Source organism: Oncorhynchus kisutch, linkage group LG20, assembly GCF_002021735.2.
Source record: "Oncorhynchus kisutch isolate 150728-3 linkage group LG20, Okis_V2, whole genome shotgun sequence".
In the NCBI taxonomy this organism is placed as follows: domain Eukaryota; kingdom Metazoa; phylum Chordata; class Actinopteri; order Salmoniformes; family Salmonidae; genus Oncorhynchus; species Oncorhynchus kisutch.
The window spans coordinates 8,460,855-8,479,949 of NC_034193.2; the positions used below are offsets into that span (position 1 = coordinate 8,460,855).

The window sequence follows — 19,095 nt, forward strand, 5'->3', positions numbered from 1 at the left end:
TATGGGTACATATTTTATCGTTAAATACAGTGAAGAGGAACTATGGGTACATATTGTATCGTTAAATGCAGTGAAGAGGAACTATGGGTACATATTGTATCGTTAAATACAGTGAAGAGGAACTATGGGTACATATTGAAGAGGAGGCATGTTCATCCCCAGAATATTTCCACGTTTCTATTTTGTAAAGATAAAGCTAAGAATAGGTTTGCAAAAATGCTGGTAACTTTCCCCCAAAATTACCTGGTTTTCCAGAAACTCTGGTTGGAAGATTCCTGGATTTACAGGAATAAGGGAATAAAGCAGGAAATATGGGAATCCTCCAACCAGGATTTCTGGTAAACCAGGGACTTTTTTGAAAAGTTACCAGAATATTTGCAACCCTATTCTAAGAACGTTAACAAGTTGATAAGAGCACTATAACAATACGGAAGAACATGAAATTGATTCTACAAGAATGAAAATCAGTTCCTAAAAACACAACCTTACGGAACAATCCTTAGATGATTTTCAGATTTCACCGATGCATTGGTCTTCATAGAAAACTGAAAGGCATAGAAACTGTAAATGACGTGGTAACAGGAAATACGTGTATTTCCATGATAGAATTTTAAAGTAATTTGGGACTGAACAAAAATATAAATGGAACATGAAATAATTTCAAAGATTTTACTGAGTTACAGTTCATTTAAGGAAATATGTCAATTGAAATAAATAAATTAGGCCCTAATCTATGGATTTCACATGACTGGGAATACAGATATGCATCTGTTGGTAATAGATACCAAAAAAGTAGGGGTGTGGATGAGAAAACCAGTCAGTATCTGGTGTGACCACCATTTGCCTCCTACAGCGTGACATCTTCTTCGCATAGAGTTTATCAGGCTGTTGATTGTGGCCTGTGGAATGTTGTCCCAACTCCTCTTCAATGGCTGTGGGAAGTTGCTGAAATTTGGCAGGAACTAGAACACGCTGTCGTACACGTCAATCTGGAGCATCCCAAACATGCTCAATGGGTGACATGTCTGGTGAGTATGAAGGCCATGGAAGAACTGAGGCATTTTCCATTTCCAGGAATTGTGTACAGATCCTTGCGACATTGGACAGTGCATTATGCTGAAACATGAGGTGATGGCGGCGGATGAATCTAGTCACAGTATCTCTGTGCATTCAAATTGCCATCGACAAAATGCAATTGTGTTCATTGTCCTTAGCTTAAGCCTGCCCGTGCCATAACTCCACCACCACGGGGCACTCGGTTCCCAACGTTGACGTCAGCAAACCACTCGCCCACACAACGCCATCTTGAAAAGAAGAGAGAGAGAGAAGAGCACACTTCTCCAGCACGCCAGTGAAGTTGGTTACGACGCTGAATGATAGCCTAACTCATAAGTCATGTTGTAACCCATAGGCCTATAGAATTAAGGTGGAGTACACCTACTCCATAAATCAGTCCTGGGCAACTCCAGTCCTCTGGGGCATGCATTGGTGTCACACTTTCTCCCCATCCACCCCATCTAGCAAACACATCTGATTTAAACTGCATTTTTAACTGAAGATCATGATTAGTTGATTGTTGGAGTCAGGTGTGTTACCTGGGGCTGGGGGTAAAAGTGTGACCACCAATCACACTCCCGGGGACTGGAGTTGCCCAGGCCTGCCATAAACGATCAATTCTTCTGGTTTTAATTAGATTTTTTATTGCCCGGGCTGGTGGCAAGTAGTGTCAGAAACCACTGCTCTGCTCTGCTCTGCTCTGGGGTGGGAGTGAAGCAGGAAGCTACTGTTTTAAATGGCATATGTGCCTTGACACGTCACTTCCTCCCTGTTGCATCAAACACACTACTCATATCTTCCTCCCTGTTGCATCACACACACTACTCCTATCTTCCTCCCTGTTGCATCACACACACTACTCCTATCTTCCTCCCTGTTACATCACACACACTACTCCTATCTTCCTCCCTGTTGCATCACACACACTACTCCTATCTTCCTCCCTATTGCATCACACACACTACTCCTATCTTCCTCCCTGTTGCATCACACACACTACTCCTATCTTTCTCCCTGTTGCATCACACACACTACTCCTATCTTCCTCCCTGTTGCATCACACACACTACTCCTATCTTCCTCCCGCAGGCAGACAGACTCAGTCACTACAGTTTCTAGTGCCGTCGGCTGAATACTAGGGTTAAATACCTCAGTCAGGATGACAACGACCAAACTATGAATTCAACACCTGGTGCAGAGGTCCCAGACCATAGTGAATCTTCAGGATGGTATCTATGCCTGCTCTCTGTTGTAGCATTATGTCAGACAAAGTGTGGACTATGGAGAGAACTCGATGACCCGGTTTCCTCCCGGTCATTAACCCACTCCGGTCCAGGGTTTCTCAACAACTTATCATCAGGGACTGAGGAGCTGTAGACCGTCTTGGGAGGTCCGCTTCGATTGAAACTGGCCCTTCAGAACTGCCCAACTGGTGTCAGTCAACTACCCAAGGGACTGGTTTGCAGCTACATCTCAGGGTTTGAGAAAACACTGCTAGCCTCTGTCTCTCACCGCATGTCATATGTCTCTCAAATGTACGACACATCCAATCCCATCTGATGTAGTAACATTACATTAGTCTACATTAGTTCTGGGTGTTTGCAGTGGCAGGCTGTGTGTGTGTGTGGAATGTTTGGGTCTGGGGCATATCTGGCATTTCCGTGTGGTTTTTGGGGTCTAATGCTCTCTCTCTCTCTCTCTAGCCCCGATAGTTAGTGGGAGCCTGCTACATTTCACCAAATATGGGCATGTCAGAGGAATGCGGTGTAGAGCCTAGACCTCGGAGCATCTCCTTGACAGTTAGTCTCCTCGTGGACTAAACTAGTCCAGCTCCAAGAAGACACTGCCCACTTGAATTAAACATCTTCAGTGAAATCTTCCCTTAAAGACCTTTTTATTTTACCTTCCAGTAACTATTTTGCTTATTTTATGAGTCACATGCAAAACAACATCTTCTAGGGAAATATTACCTTTCAATCTGCTTTCTACGCACGTCATGGTTCCATGGCAACAAACAACCTGCTCAACTGAATCATGACATAGTTAAATCATTCAAATCCATCTACCTAGAGTCCTGTGAGATGGTGTTTTATTGACCAGGATTCATCAGCTTTAGAACATTTGAAAAGTGCTGCTCTGGTCATTGTTGCCGTTCCCACTAATCTCGTCGTGGCGTCTAGCCCTTCTACCCCTGTGGGTTGGGATGGGCTGCCCAACTCTTCTACCCCTGTGGGTTGGGATGGGCTGCCCACCTCTGGCCTCTTCAGCTGGCCAAGAGCACAAGAATGACTAACAGTTAACCACCACTGAGGAGGAGAAGGGATACAGCAGTCCATATTGGGTGTTTTTATGGGGGTAAAGTAGTAGAGAGTCTGTCAGGGCAGAGGAGAATTAGCGCTGAGCTTCGTATGGTCTCTGGCACATCCCAGCTAGCTAATAGCTTCACGTCAGTTAACGTTCTCTGTGTCTAAAATACACACCATCTTCGTTTTATATAATGCCGAGGCATTCTAGCCTGATGTAGGTTCTCTCAGTGTCTAAAATACACACCATCTTCGTTTTATATAATGCCGAGGCATTCTAGCCTGACGTAGGTTCTCTCAGTGTCTAAAATACACACCATCTTCGTTTTATATAATGCCGAGGCATTCTAGCCTGACGTAGGTTCTCTCAGTGTCTAAAATACACACCATCTTTGTTTTATATAATGCCTCGGCATTCTAGCCTGACGTAGGTTCTCTCAGTGTCTAAAATACACACCATCTTTGTTTTATATAATGCCTCAGCATTCTAGCCTGACGTAGGTTCTCTCAGTGTCTAAAATACACACCATCTTCGTTTTATATAATGCCGAGGCATTCTAGCCTGACGTAGGTTCTCTCAGTGTCTAAAATACACACCATCTTCGTTTTATATAATGCCGAGGCATTCTAGCCTGACGTAGGTTCTCTCAGTGTCTAAAATACACACCATCTTTGTTTTATATAATGCCTCGGCATTCTAGCCTGACGTAGGTTCTCTCAGTGTCTAAAATACACACCATCTTTGTTTTATATAATGCCTCAGCATTCTAGCCTGACGTAGGTTCTCTCAGTGTCTAAAATACACACAATCTTCCTTTTATATAATGCCGAGGCATTCTAGCCTGACGTAGGTTCTCTCAGTGTCTAAAATACACACCATCTTCGTTTTATATAATGCCGAGGCAATCTAGCCTGACGTAGGTTCTCTCAGTGTCTAAAATACACACCATCTTCGTTTTATATAATGCCGAGGCAATCTAGCCTGACGTAGGTTCTCTCAGTGTCTAAAATACACACCATCTTCGTTTTATATAATGCCGAGGCATTCTAGCCTGACGTAGGTTCTCTCAGTGTCTAAAATACACACCATCTTCGTTTTATATAATGCCGAGGCATTCTAGCCTGACGTAGGTTCTCTCAGTGTCTAAAATACACACCATCTTCGTTTTATATAATGCCTCGGGATTCTAGCCTGACGTAGGTTCTCTCAGTGTCTAAAATACACACCATCTTCGTTTTATATAATGCCGAGGCATTCTAGCCTGACGTAGGTTCTCTCAGTGTCTAAAATACACACCATCTTCGTTTTATATAATGCCGAGGCATTCTAGCCTGACGTAGGTTCTCTCAGTGTCTAAAATACACACCATCGTCGTTTTATATAATGCCGAGGCAATCTAGCCTGACGTAGGTTCTCTCAGTGTCTAAAATACACACTATCTTCGTTTTATATAATGCCGAGGCAATCTAGCCTGACGTAGCTTCTCTCAGTGTCTAAAATACACACCATCTTCGTTTTATATAATGCCGAGGCATTCTAGCCTGACGTAGGTTCTCTCAAAACACTTTCAGTAGGACATGACGTGGTATAATATGCAACGTATGCTCACATGTGGTTATCATCAACAACACATATGTGAAGCGTGGTAGTGAATTCTCTGGCGCTAAGTGAACCATATTTAGCATTGTCAGGTGGCTGGCTAATCAAGAACATCATGGTCTGGCATCTTTATCACTGGGAGAGAGAGGAGAGGACTGTACAGTGAGATATGGGAACAAAAGCTCCTCAGAAAGCTCTATGAAAGGCTGAGCAATAGAATAGAAGATCACTTCATCAAAAAGAGCGATATTAATGCTACGTTGTACAGAAGCAGGAAGTAGACTATAGAGATATTAATGCTACGTTGTACAGAAGCAGGAAGTAGACTATAGAGATATTAATGCTACATTGTACAGAAGCAGGAAGTAGACTATAGAGATATTAATGCTACGTTGTACAGAAGCAGGAAGTAGACTATAGAGATATTAATGCTACGTTGTACAGAAGCAGGAAGTAGACTATAGAGATATTAATGCTACGTTGTACAGAAGCAGGAAGTAGACTATAGAGATATTAATGCTACGTTGTACAGAAGCAGGAAGTAGACTATAGAGATATTAATGCTACGTTGTCCAGAAGCAGGAAGTAGACTATAGAGATATTAATGCTACATTGTACAGAAGCAGGAAGTAGACTATAGAGATATTAATGCTACGTTGTACAGAAGCAGGAAGTAGACTATAGAGATATTAATGCTACGTTGTACAGAAGCAGGAAGTAGACTATAGAGATATTAATGCTACGTTGTACAGAAGCAGGAAGTAGACTATAGAGATATTAATGCTACGTTGTACAGAAGCAGGAAGTAGACTATAGAGATATTAATGCTACGTTGTACAGAAGCAGGAAGTAGACTATAGAGATATTAATGCTACATTGTACAGAAGCAGGAAGTAGACTATAGAGATATTAATGCTACGTTGTACAGAAGCAGGAAGTAGACTATAGAGATATTAATGCTACGTTGTACAGAAGCAGGAAGTAGACTATAGAGATATTAATGCTACGTTGTACAGAAGCAGGAAGTAGACTATAGAGATATTAATGCTACGTTGTACAGAAGCAGGAAGTAGACTATAGAGATATTAATGCTACGTTGTACAGAAGCAGGAAGTAGACTATAGAGATATTAATGCTACGTTGTACAGAAGCAGGAAGTAGACTATAGAGATATTAATGCTACATTGTACAGAAGCAGGAAGTAGACTATAGAGATATTAATGCTACGTTGAACAGAAGCAGGAAGTAGACTATAGAGATATTAATGCTACGTTGTACAGAAGCAGGAAGTAGACTATAGAGATATTAATGCTACGTTGTACAGAAGCAGGAAGTAGACTATAGAGATATTAATGCCACGATGTACAGAACCAGGAAGTAGACTATAGAGATATTAATGCTACGTTGTACAGAAGCAGGAAGTAGACTATAGAGATATTAATGCTACGTTGTACAGAACCAGGAAGTAGACTATAGAGATATTAATGTTACGTTGTACAGAACCAGGATATAGACTATAGTGGTATCTGTATTCTGTAGACATAAAGTGTATGTCCATCAAGGAGGAAGATGGAGGGTATTTTTCCTCTAATATACAGTTGGCCTATATAGGGGTTGGGGTCTATATAGGGTTTGGGGTCTATATAGGCGTTGGGGTCTATACAGGGGTTGGGGTCTATACAGGGGTTGGGGTCTATATAGGGTTTGGGGTCTATATAGGGTTTGGGGTCTATACAGGGGTTGGGGTCTATATAGGGGTTGGGGTCTATACAGGGGTTGGGGTCTATACAGGGGTTGGGGTCTATATAGGGGTTGGGGTCTATATAGGGTTTGGGGTCTATATAGGCGTTGGGGTCTATACAGGGGTTGGGGTCTATACAGGGGTTGGGGTCTATATAGGGTTTGGGGTCTATATAGGGTTTGGGGTCTATATAGGGTTTGGGGTCTATACAGGGGTTGGGGTCTATACAGGGGTTGGGGTCTATACAGGGTTTGGGGTCTATATAGGCGTTGGGGTCTATACAGGTGTTGGGGTCTATACAGGGGTTGGGGTCTATACAGGGGTTGGGGTCTATATAGGGGTTGGGGTCTATATAGGCGTTGGGGTCTATATAGGGTTTGGGGTCTATATAGGCGTTGGGGTCTATATAGGGTTTGGGGTCTATACAGGGGCTGGGGTCTATACAGGGGTTGGGGTCTATACAGGGTTTGGGGTCTATATAGGGGTCTATATAGGGGTTGGGGTCTATATAGGGGTTGGGGTATATATAGGGTTCTATATAGGGGTTGGGGTCTATATAGGGTTCTATATAGGGGTTGGGGTCTATATAGGGTTCTATATAGGGGTTGGGGTCTATATAGGGTTCTATATAGGGGTTGGGGTCTATATAGGGTTCTATATAGGGGTTGGGATCTATATAGGGTTCTATATAGGGGTTGGGGTCTATATAGGGTTCTATATAGGGGTTGGGGTCTATATAGGGTTCTATATAGGGGTTGGGGTCTATATAGGGTTCTATATAGGGGTTGGGGTCTATATAGGGGTCTATATAGGGGTTGAGGTCTATATAGGGGTTGAGGTCTATATAGGGGTCTATATAGGGGTTGAGGTCTATATAGGGGTCTATATAGGGGTTGGGGTCTGATCATGTTGATGATGAAGAATCCACTTCCATCTTCTCCTGACGTGTGCGGAACTCCCAAAATAACGTATCAGCAATATTTTGGGAGCGTTCCTATTCTAGGGACCCGGGGGGGCGCACAGTGACGGTAAATAGTGGTCATTTTCCTGACCCCGTTTCCCGGTGCCGTTCCGGAGAGTTCCCTGGGCTGCAGATGAAAAGGCCGGAGGACAATGAGCCCCACCGCGTCAGAGTAACCAGGGTAACAAAGAGAGGAAAACACTATGACAACCCAACGAACACGTGTCAGTCACACAATTGGGAAAAAAATGGACACACGCAAGAATAGACAACACACACACACATGGAAACTGGGATGTTTCCTCCCTTTGTCATCGCGTGGGGATTCATGATTACACAAAGAGAATTATTCTGATTTAAAACATCTCATCTCCAGAAAGCAACCAACTACACACAAACACAGTGCCTTGGGCTTCATCTCAGCAGTCAAAAGCAGAGTCATCTCCTCTTCGTCAATTTGGATTGCAGAGAACTGATAAGTGGGGTTTGATAAGTGGGTTACGTGTAAAGCAGACCCAACGCTAGGGTCAGGGTTAGAAGCTGAAGTCCAGGGACTGAAGCAGCATTGCCAGTCAGGCAGAGTGTGTAAAGGCCTCTCACACAAGCAGCCTAATCTCCAGTATGATCAGCCAGTGGGGTTGGTCACCAGTGTCACATTCCCCAGTGACACGCAGACATGCACACGAACACACACTAAACTGTAATGGACTTTCTCTAGTCTATGTTCTTCTGTTTCTTTCTTTCACAATCTGTATTTTTCTACTTCCCCTCTCTCACACTCTGTTCTCTCACACTCTGTTCTCTCACACTCTGTTCTCTCACACTCTGTTCTCTCACACTCTGTTCTCTCACACTCTGTTCTCTCACACTCTGTTCTCTCACACTCTGTTCTCTCACACTCTGTTCTCTCACACTCTGTTCTCTCACACTCTGTTCTCTCACACTCTGTTCTCTCACACTCTGTTCTCTCACACTCTGTTCTCTCACACTCTGTTCTCTCACACTCTGTTCTCTCACACTCTGTTCTCTCACACTCTGTTCTCTCACACTCTGTTCTCTCACACTCTGTTCTCTCACACTCTGTTCTCTCACACCCTGTTCTCTCACACCCTGTTCTCTCACACTCTGTTCTCTCACACTCTGTTCTCTCACACTCTGTTCTCTCACACTCTGTTCTCTCACACTCTGTTCTCTCACACTCTGTTCTCTCACCCCACTCTGTTCTCTCATCTCACACTCTGTTCTCTCACACTCTGTTCTCTCACACTCTGTTCTCTCACACTCTGTTCTCTCACACTCTGTTCTCTCACACTCTGTTCTCTCACACTCTGTTCTCTCACACTCTGTTCTCTCACACTCTGTTCTCTCACACACTGTTCTCTCACACTCTGTTCTCTCACACTCTGTTCTCTCACACTCTGTTCTCTCACACTCTGTTCTCTCACACTCTGTTCTCTCACACTCTGTTCTCTCACACTCTGTTCTCTCACACTCTGTTCTCTCACACTCTGTTCTCTCTCACCCGTTCTCTCTCCTTCCTCCTCCCTCCCTCCCTCCCTCCACCTCCCTCCCTCCCTCCCTCCCTCACCTCCCTCCCTCCCTCCCTCCCTCCCTCCCTCCCTCCCTCCCTCCCTCCCTCCCTCCCTCCCTCCCTCCCTCCCTCCCTCCCTCCCTCCCTCCCTCTCTCCACCTCCCTCCCTCCCCCCCTCACCTCCCTCACCTCCCTCCCTCCCTCCCTCCCTCCCTCCCTCCCTCTCTCCACCTCCCTCCCTCTCTCCACCTCCCTCCCTCTCTCCCCCTCTCTCCCTCTCTCCCCCTCTCTACCTCCCTCCCTCCCTCTACCTCCCTCCCTCCCTCTACCTCCCTCCCTCCCTCTACCTCCCTCCCTCCCTCTCTCCCTCCCTCTCTCCCTCCACCTCCCTCTCTCTCTCCCTCCCTCTCTCTCTCTCTCCCTCTCTCTCTCTCTCCCTCCCTCTCTCCACCTCCCTCCACTCTAGTATTAGCCTGGTCAGGGACAAAGCTCATGCAAACTTGCAACATTTTGTTAAATATTCGGGGCCCTCAGAATTTCCAGCACCAATGAGATTCAGGCAGACAGACACTGCTGTAGGCTATTTGAGCAAGGGATAAGAAGGAACTAGGTAGGCTTATTTTATGACGTTTCAGAGCATGACCTTTTCATGCTGAGTAGTAATCGAAACAGAGAGAGAAGGAAAGATTAAGTTGAGGAACTATTGCCCTTCTCAATGGATGTAAAAACAGACTGTGTTTACTTACATTGAGAAGCTCCACAGTGATGGTGAGTTGAGACAATCACAAATACTATCAGATGGGTAGATTTAGAGGCCTCAAACTAGTCCTACTTCTATATGCGTAATCAGGTGAGTGTTCTTACTCAAGATTGACAGGAGCGCTCTAAACAAAAGACAACGAATAAATTGACAACTCGTAAATGGAATGAGATAAACCAGTGTCCAGATAAACCAGTGTAGCCTAAGTTGAGAGCTCTAAACAACGTGTCCACTCTGACAATGACAACGCTAAGACTGGAGTAGTAATATATTGAACACGTTAACAGACATTACCGTAACCAAACAAACATCGTAGATTAGAAACGATGGTAATTAACGGTAAACGTACTACTGGTGATAGAGGTGTGCCGTCCCTGAGGCCTCCGCAATGGACTAGTCCACTCAGACAGGCGTGAATCAGACAGGCGTGAATCAGACAGGGGTGAATCAGACAGGCGTGAATCAGACAGGCGTGAATCAGACAGGCGTGAATCAGACAGGCGTGAATCAGACAGGCGTGAATCAGACAGGCGTGAATCAGACGGGGGTGAATCAGACGGGGGTGAATCAGACGGGGGTGAATCAGACGGGGGTGAATCAGACAGGGGTGAATCAGACAGGCGTGAATCAGACAGGCGTAATTATTTTGTATACATTTGCCACTGCTGGACTAAAACAAATCTCGGTCGACCAACAGCCTATCAACCAAACAATCAACTAAATGTGGTAGGCCCTACTTCCTCCATCAACATGGTTATGGTTCCTCGGCGTGAGGTTTACTCTGCGGTAGGCTGGGGTAGAGCTAGGTAGGCTAAAAGAGACGATAATGCTACCAAGTACCACCGATTACATCACCGCTACACAGGCAGGTAACCACCGATTACATCACCACTACACAGGCAGGTCACCACCGATTACATCACCACTACACAGGCAGGTACCACCGATTACATCAACACTACACAGGCAGGTAACCACCGATTACATCACCACTACCACAGGCTGGTACCACCGATTACATCACCACTACACAGGCAGGTACCACCGATTACATCAACACTACACAGGCAGGTAACCACCGATTACATCACCACTACCACAGGCTGGTACCACCGATTACATCACCACTACACAGGCAGGTACCACCGATTACATCACCACTACACAGGCAGGTAACCACCGATTACATCACCACTACACAGGCAGGTAACCACCGATTACATCACCACTACACAGGCAGGTAACCACCGATTACATCACCACTACACAGGCAGGTAACCACCGATTACGTCACCACTACACAGGCAGGTACCACCGATTACATCACCACTACACAGGCAGGTACCACCGATTACATCACCACTACACAGGCAGGTACCACCGATTACATCACCACTACACAGGCAGGTACCACCGATTACATCACCACTACACAGGCAGGTAACCACCGATTACATCACCACTACACAGGCAGGTAACCACCGATTACATCACCACTACACAGGCAGGTCATTCAACCTACAAGGACATTATGAAACACTACTCCTCCTTGTCAAACTGCCTCTGCTTGAAACCATAAGGCAAGAGAGGCAATAACACAACCTGGTTACAGACGCAGGTGAGGAGCTGTTAAGTTGTTAGGTAGCAAGTGGAAGTAGCGTGGCGGCTTTGACAGATCCTTACCGATTCGTCCAGGGCGAAACGCAGGCAGCCATGTTCGTACAGCACAAAGAACCTCCGTTGCCATTTCTGTCGGGAGAGAGAGAGACAACGTTACTATATCTGTCTGCAGAGAGAGAGAGAGACAACGTTACTACATCTGTCTGCAGAGAGAGAGAGAAACAACGTTACTACATCTGTCTGCAGGGAGAGAGAAACAACGTTACTATATCTGTTTGCAGAGAGAGAGAGAGACAACGTTACTACATCTGTCTGCAGAGAGAGAGAGACAACGTTACTACATCTGTCTGCAGGGAGAGAGAGAAACAACGTTACTACATCTGTCTGCAGGGAGAGAGAGAGACAACGTTACTACATCTGTCTGCAGGGAGAGAGAGAAACAACGTTACTATATCTGTCTGCAGGGAGAGAGAGAGACAACGTTACTATATCTGTCTGCAGGGAGAGAGAGACAACGTTACTACATCTGTCTGCAGGGAGAGAGAGAGACAACGTTACTACATCTGTCTGCAGGGAGAGAGAGACAACGTTACTATATCTGTCTGCAGGGAGAGAGAGAGACAACGTTACTACATCTGTCTGCAGGGAGAGAGAGAAACAACGTTACTATATCTGTCTGCAGGGAGAGAGAGAAACAACGTTACTATATCTGTCTGCAGGGAGAGAGAGAGACAACGTTACTATATCTGTCTGCAGGGAGAGAGAGAGACAACGTTACTATATCTGTCTGCAGGGAGAGAGAGAGACAACGTTACTACATCTGTCTGCAGGGAGAGAGAGAGACAACGTTACTATATCTGTCTGCAGGGAGAGAGAGACAACGTTACTATATCTGTCTGCAGGGAGAGAGAGAGACAACGTTACTACATCTGTCTGCAGGGAGAGAGAGAGACAACGTTACTATATCTGTCTGCAGGGAGAGAGAGACAACGTTACTATATCTGTCTGCAGGGAGAGAGAGAGACAACGTTACTATATCTGTCTGCAGGGAGAGAGAGAGACAACGTTACTATATCTGTCTGCAGAGAGAGAGAGAGACAACGTTACTATATCTGTCTGCAGGGAGAGAGAGAGACAACGTTACTATATCTGTCTGCAGGGAGAGAGAGAGACAACGTTACTATATCTGTCTGCAGGGAGAGAGAGACAACGTTACTACATCTGTCTGCAGGGAGAGAGAGAGACAACGTTACTACATCTGTCTGCAGGGAGAGAGAGACAACGTTACTATATCTGTCTGCAGGGAGAGAGAGAGAACGTTACTACATCTGTCTACATCTGTCTGTGGTTAGAGTGTAGGGACGGCAGGTAGACTAGTGGTTAGAGTGTAGGGACGGCAGGTAGACTAGTGGTTAGAGTGTAGGGACGGCAGGTAGACTAGTGGTTAGAGTGTAGGGACGGCAGGTAGACTAGTGGTTAGAGTGTAGGGACGGCAGGTAGGCTAGAGGTTAGAGTGTAGGGACGGCAGGTAGACTAGTGGTTAGAGTGTAGGGACGGCAGGTAGACTAGTGGTTAGAGTGTAGGGACGGCAGGTAGGCTAGTGGTTAGAGTGTAGGGACGGCAGGTAGACTAGTGGTTAGAGTGTAGGGACGGCAGGTAGACTAGTGGTTAGAGTGTAGGGACGGCAGGTAGACTAGTGGTTAGAGTGTAGGGACGGCAGGTAGACTAGTGGTTAGAGTGTAGGGACGGCAGGTATTCTAGTGGTTAGAGTGGAGGGATGGCAGGTAGCCTAGTGGTTAGAGTGTAGTGCGGCAGGTATTCTAGTGGTTAGAGTGTAGGGACGGCAGGTAGACTAGTGGTTAGAGTGTGGCGCCAGTAACCAGAAGGGTGCTAGATCGAATCCCTGAGCTGACAAAGTAAAAATCTGTCGTTATGCCCCTGAACGAGGCAGTTAACCCACTGTTCCTAGGCCGTCATTGTAAAATAAGAATTTGTTCTTAACCTACTTGCCTAGTTAAATAAAGGTTCAATTAAAAAAAAACTAATGACATGACGACCCTGCAGTGGACCCTCAGGCCTACATCCACTACCGACGCAGGTTCAGAGTCCATTTCTCTGACTCTATTGATCATCAGCCTGTAGTGTTTCCATTACGCTCTCAACAAGATCTAGCTTCCTAAGTGGATTTTAAAAACCCAATGAAAACCTCCTGATGGTCCACGTTCACTCATCCCCTCTCTCACTACAGGGTTCTGCTGCCTGGGGAATGGTGTTCGGTGAATGTTTATCATGTGACTACAGTGCTACGGAACAGCGAACATGCATACTAACCCATCCCCCACTTCATGTGAACGTACACACACACATCATGGGTGCTCTTACCCGGGATCTTTGCATGGGATTGCTAAAGTCTGTTCCCTCGGGGGCCAAGCACAGCCATCCGCCATAAATAGGTTTGGCCTGTAAAACACAAGAGAACAGAGCAATTTAGACGAGCATTAACATTGAGGGGGAGGGGGAAAGCAGTGAGAGAGAAAGTCTGGGTGAATGAGGAGAGAGAGACCCTCAAGGCGAGGCCGTCTTAAAACAATGCTACCTAATATAATGTTTACATACCCTACATTATTCATCTCATATGTATATGTATATAGTGTACTCTATATCATCTACTGCATCCTTATGTAATACATGTATCACTAGCCACTTTAACTATGCCACTTTGTTTACATACTCATCTCATATGTATATACTGTACTCGATACCATCTACTGTATCTTGCCTAAGCTGCTCTGTACCATCACTCACTCATATATCTTTATGTACATATTCTTTATCCCCTTACACTTGTGTCTATAAGGTAGTAGTTTTGGAATTGTTAGCTAGATTACTTGTTGGTTATTACTGCATTGTCGGAACTAGAAGCACAAGCATTTCGCTACACTCGCATTAACATCTGCTAACCATGTGTATGTGACAAATACAATTTGATTTGATTTGAAACCACACCGGTTAGCAAGCCTGTCAGCGTAATCAGCACCATTTGATGCTACAATCCACTGCCATTCCGTTCTAATAGCTTCGATGAGTCTAGAATGAAGCTTTCTGTGTGAACAACAACAGCGCCTGCCTATTCATCTATATTCACCTCACGGAAGTTGTTTTGAGCCAAAAAAAAAACTCAACGAAAAAAAACCTTGTTCCTCAACGAAAACACAGAGGAGCAGTTCAGAAAGATGTGGAAACATAAAGACGGAGACAAAGTTCCCACAGGGCCGAGGGGAGAAACATTTCAAATGGGTGCTCTTTGTACTCTATTCAAAAACTCCTGTCTGTCTCTAATTTTGACTGTTAAACATTACCAAGAAGCAGCTGTCAGGCCTGTTGGGCTCCTTTTCCCACTCTGAACCCTTAAATTCCAGGCTAGCGTCTCCCCTGCAGCAGAGAAGTGTAGGATTATTAGTCTTGCGGGGGATTTTGACCATATTGCTAGCTAGCCCGTGCCCCTGTATATCAGTCATAAATCCGCATGTGCCTTGTTTCAGCTTGTGAAGACTGCCTGACTAATGTGTCTACAGAGACAGGTAGATGAAGTGGTGCCTTCTAAAAAGGTGATTGAGGTAAACGTGTCAGGACATAGTCCTTAGACATCTGATAAGAAGAGTCTGGTGGCCTCCCGAGTGGTGCAGTGGTCTTAGTGCTAGCTGTGCCACTAGAGATTCTGGGTTAGAGAGTCCAGGCTCTGTCGCAGCCGGCCGCGACCGGGAGACCCATGGGGCGGCGCACAATTAGCCCGGCGTCGTCGGGGTCAGGGGAGGGTTTGGCCAGCAGGGATGTCCTTGTCCCATCGTGCACTAGCGACTCCTGTGGCGGGCCGGGTGCAGTGCACGCTGACACAGTCACCAGGTGTACAGTGTTTCCTCTGACACATTGGTGCAGCTGGCTTCCAGGTTAAATGGGCATTGTGTCAAGAAGCAGTACGTCTTGGTTGGGTCGCGTTTCGGAGGACTCACGGCTCACAACCTTCGTCTCTTCCGAGTCCGTACGGGGAGTTGCAACAATGAGACAAGACTAACTACCAATTGGAAACCAGGAAATTGGGGTGAAAAAGGGGTACAAATGTTATTATATAATAAAAGAACAATCTGGCATTTACACTGATGATTAGCATACACCAGACACGACCCAAAATGGATGTTTCCTGTCCTCAGATCCTATATAGGGGTGGAAGACAGCCTAGCAATTAAGAGCGGTGGGACAGAAACCGAAAGGTCACTGGTTCGAATCCCCGAGCTGTTTCAGTTGTGCCCTTGAGCAAGGCACTTAACCCTAACTTGCTCCGGGGTCACCGTCAATAATGGCCGACCCCAGGATGTGACCCCATTCTTCGAGGGCGCCTCAGAGGGAGTGGGGTATGCAAAAAAACACAATAAATGAGGCCATACCACACAGGTAAGAGGTGTTTTATAGCATATAGCAACTATTTCTCCATTGGTCGAGAGACATCGACAGAGAGAAACAGAGCGAGAAAGAGACTGACGGGAGAGAATGAGAGGGAGACAAAAGGAGAGATAGAGAGAACGAGTCAGAAAGAGACTGACAGGAGAGAATGAGAGAGACCAAAGGAGAGGTAGAGAGAATGAGAGAGAGACAAAAGGAGAGGTAGAGAGAACGAGTCAGAAAGAGACTGACATTAGAGAATGAGAGAGAGACAAAAGGAGAGGTAGAGAGAATGAGAGAGAGACAAAATTAGAGGTAGAGAGAACGAGCGAGAAAGAGACTGACAGGAGAGAACGAGAGAGAGACAAAAAGGAGAGGTAGAGAGAACGAGAGAGAGACAAAAGGAGAGGTAGAGAGAACGAGAGAGAGCGACAAAAGGAGAGGTAGAGAGAACGAGTCAGAAAGAGACTGACAGGAGAGAATGAGAGAGACAAAAGGAGAGGTAGAGAGAACGAGTCAGAAAGAGACTGACATTAGAGAATGAGAGAGAGACAAAAGGAGAGGTAGAGAGAATGAGAGAGAGACAAAATTAGAGGTAGAGAGAACGAGCGAGAAAGAGACTGACAGGAGAGAACGAGAGAGAGACAAAAGGAGAGGTAGAGAGAACGAGAGAGAGACAAAAGGAGAGGTAGAGAGAACGAGAGAGAGCGACAAAAGGAGAGGTAGAGAGAACGAGAGAGAGACAAAAGGAGAGGTAGAGAGAACGAGAGAGAGACAAAAGGAGAGGTAGAGAGAACGAGAGAGAGACAAAAGGAGAGGTAGAGAGAACGAGAGAGAGACAAAAGGAGAGGTAGAGAGAACGAGAGAGAGACAAAAGGAGAGGTAGAGAGAACGAGAGAGAGACAAAGGAGAGGTAGAGAGAACGAGAGAGACAAAAGGAGAGGTAGAGAGAACGAGAGAGAGACAAAAGGAGAGGTAGAGAGAACGAGAGAGAGACAAAAGGAGAGGTAGAGAGAACGAGAGAGAGACAAAAGAAGAGGTAGAGAGAACGAGAGAGACAAAAGGAGAGGTAGAGAGAACGAGAGAGAGACAAAAGGAGAGGTAGAGAGAACGAGAGAGACAAAAGGAGAGGTAGAGAGAACGAGAGAGAGACAAAAGGAGAGGTAGAGAGAACGAGAGAGAGACAAAAGGAGAGGTAGAGAGAACGAGAGAGAGACAAAAGGAGAGGTAGAGAGAACGAGAGAGAGACAAAAGGAGAGGTAGAGAGAACGAGAGAGAGACAAAAGGAGAGGTAGAGAGAACGAGAGAGAGACAAAAGGAGAGGTAGAGAGAACGAGAGAGAGACAAGAGGAGAGGTAGAGAGAACGAGAGAGAGACAAAAGGAGAGGTAGCGAGAACGAGAGAGAGACAAAAGGAGAGGTAGAGAGAACGAGAGAGAGTAGTAATCGCGCTACATTACTACTCCACATTGAACCACAGAGAAGCGCTTACATTACTACTCCACATTGAACAGCTACATTACTACTCCACATTGAACCACAGAGAAGCGCTTACATTACTACTCCACATTGAACCACAGAGGACGGCTACATTATTGTTTTACTGTTCTCACATGGTATGCATTTGTTGCATGAGAAATAAGGAGAGCTGTTACTGCCTCCAGTACAGACACTGTGAAAAACACAAGGCTCGTCGTCATTGAATTGTGTGGTAGGATTTCCATTAGCGAATGTTGGTGTGATTGATGTAGTGATGTCCCATTCCCTGGGGTCATTTCTCTCTCCCTACCACTAGCTGCTCCGTTCGAGTATCACTCCCACACCAAGGGAGAGTCGAAAACAAGGGGAGGGCTCAGGGAGGGGGTGGGGGGTTATTGGGATTCAACACAACTCTCCATTTCCTCCCCACTACAGACCAAGGGGCCCTTAATGACTGAAGGGGCTTCCTCTCTCCTCCACTCATTTCAGAGCCATGGTAAAAAGTCCATTCAAATGTCCTGTGTAGTCCGATTGTCCACCGTACTCCTGCTAGCCAAGTAAAACCATTGCAGAGCCTTGGTCATTCTGGAATAGAAAGGGAACGTATAGATCTAACATACATGATTCTGGACCATGTGGAATTGAGAACAATGTATGTGTATCCTAGAAGTCTGGTCTCCACCGGTGAGAGTACCCTCTGGGAAACTCTGCTCCAGTTTCAAGCCCGACCCCGCACTTCCTTTCACAAGCTCTTCCTCTCCTTCCTCCCCCCAAACTCCTGCCCCCACCACCTCCTCCCTGAGTTCTCTTCCTCCCTCCAAACTCTTGCCATACCCCTGCTCCCACCACCTCCTCCCTGAGTTCTCTTCCTCCCTCCAAACTCTTGCCATACCCCTGCTCCCACCACCTCCTCCCTGAGTTCTCCTCTCTCTCCTTCCCTCTAAACTCCTGCTCCTACCACCTCCTCCCTGAGTTCTCCTCTCTCTCCTTCCCTCTATACTCCTGCTCCTACCACCTCCTCCCTGAGTTCTCCTCTCTCTCCTTCCCTCTATACTCGTCTCCTACCACCTCCTCCCTGAGTTCTCCTCTCTCTCCTTCCCTCTAAACTCCTGCTCCCACCACCTCCTCCCTGAGTTCTCCTCTCTCTCCTTCCCTCTATACTCCTGCTCCCACCACCTCCTCCCTGAGTTCTCCTCTCTCTCCTTCCCTCTATACCCCTGGTCCCACCACCTCCTCCCTGAGTTCTCCTCTCTCTCCTTCCCTCTATACCCCTGCTCCCACCACCTCCTCCCTGAGTTCTCCTCTCTCTCCTTCCCTCTATACTCGTCTCCTACCACCTCCTCCCTGAGTTCTCCTCTCTCTCCTTCCCTCTATACTTGTCTCCTACCACCTCCTCCCTGAGTTCTCCTCTCTCTCCTCCCCTCTAAACTCCTGCTCCCACCACCTCCTCCCTGAGTTCTCCTCTCTCTCCTTCCCTCTATACCCCTGCTCCCACCACCTCCTCCCTGAGTTCTCCTCTCTCTCCTTCCCTCTATACTCCTGCTCCCACCACCTCCTCCCTGAGTTCTCCTCTCTCTCCTTCCCTCTATACTCGTCTCCTACCACCTC

The 19,095-nt window shown here is 46.3% G+C and overlaps 1 protein-coding gene across 3 annotated transcripts in view; it reads right to left on the reverse strand.

Moving 5' to 3' along the window:
* LOC109865231 (myosin phosphatase Rho-interacting protein) overlaps window positions 1-19,095 on the reverse strand; it is a 79,486-nt gene that overhangs the window by 51,711 nt on the left and 8,680 nt on the right. For all 3 annotated transcript variants that reach the window (XM_031798986.1, XM_031798987.1, XM_031798985.1), the window contains exons 2-3: window positions 13,955-14,032; window positions 11,636-11,701 (exon numbers count right to left, since the gene is read on the reverse strand). In XM_031798986.1, the coding sequence (XP_031654846.1) occupies window positions 11,636-11,701; window positions 13,955-13,969 (81 nt within the window). In that variant the 5' untranslated portion in view covers window positions 13,970-14,032. The remainder of the gene's footprint in view (window positions 1-11,635; window positions 11,702-13,954; window positions 14,033-19,095) is intronic.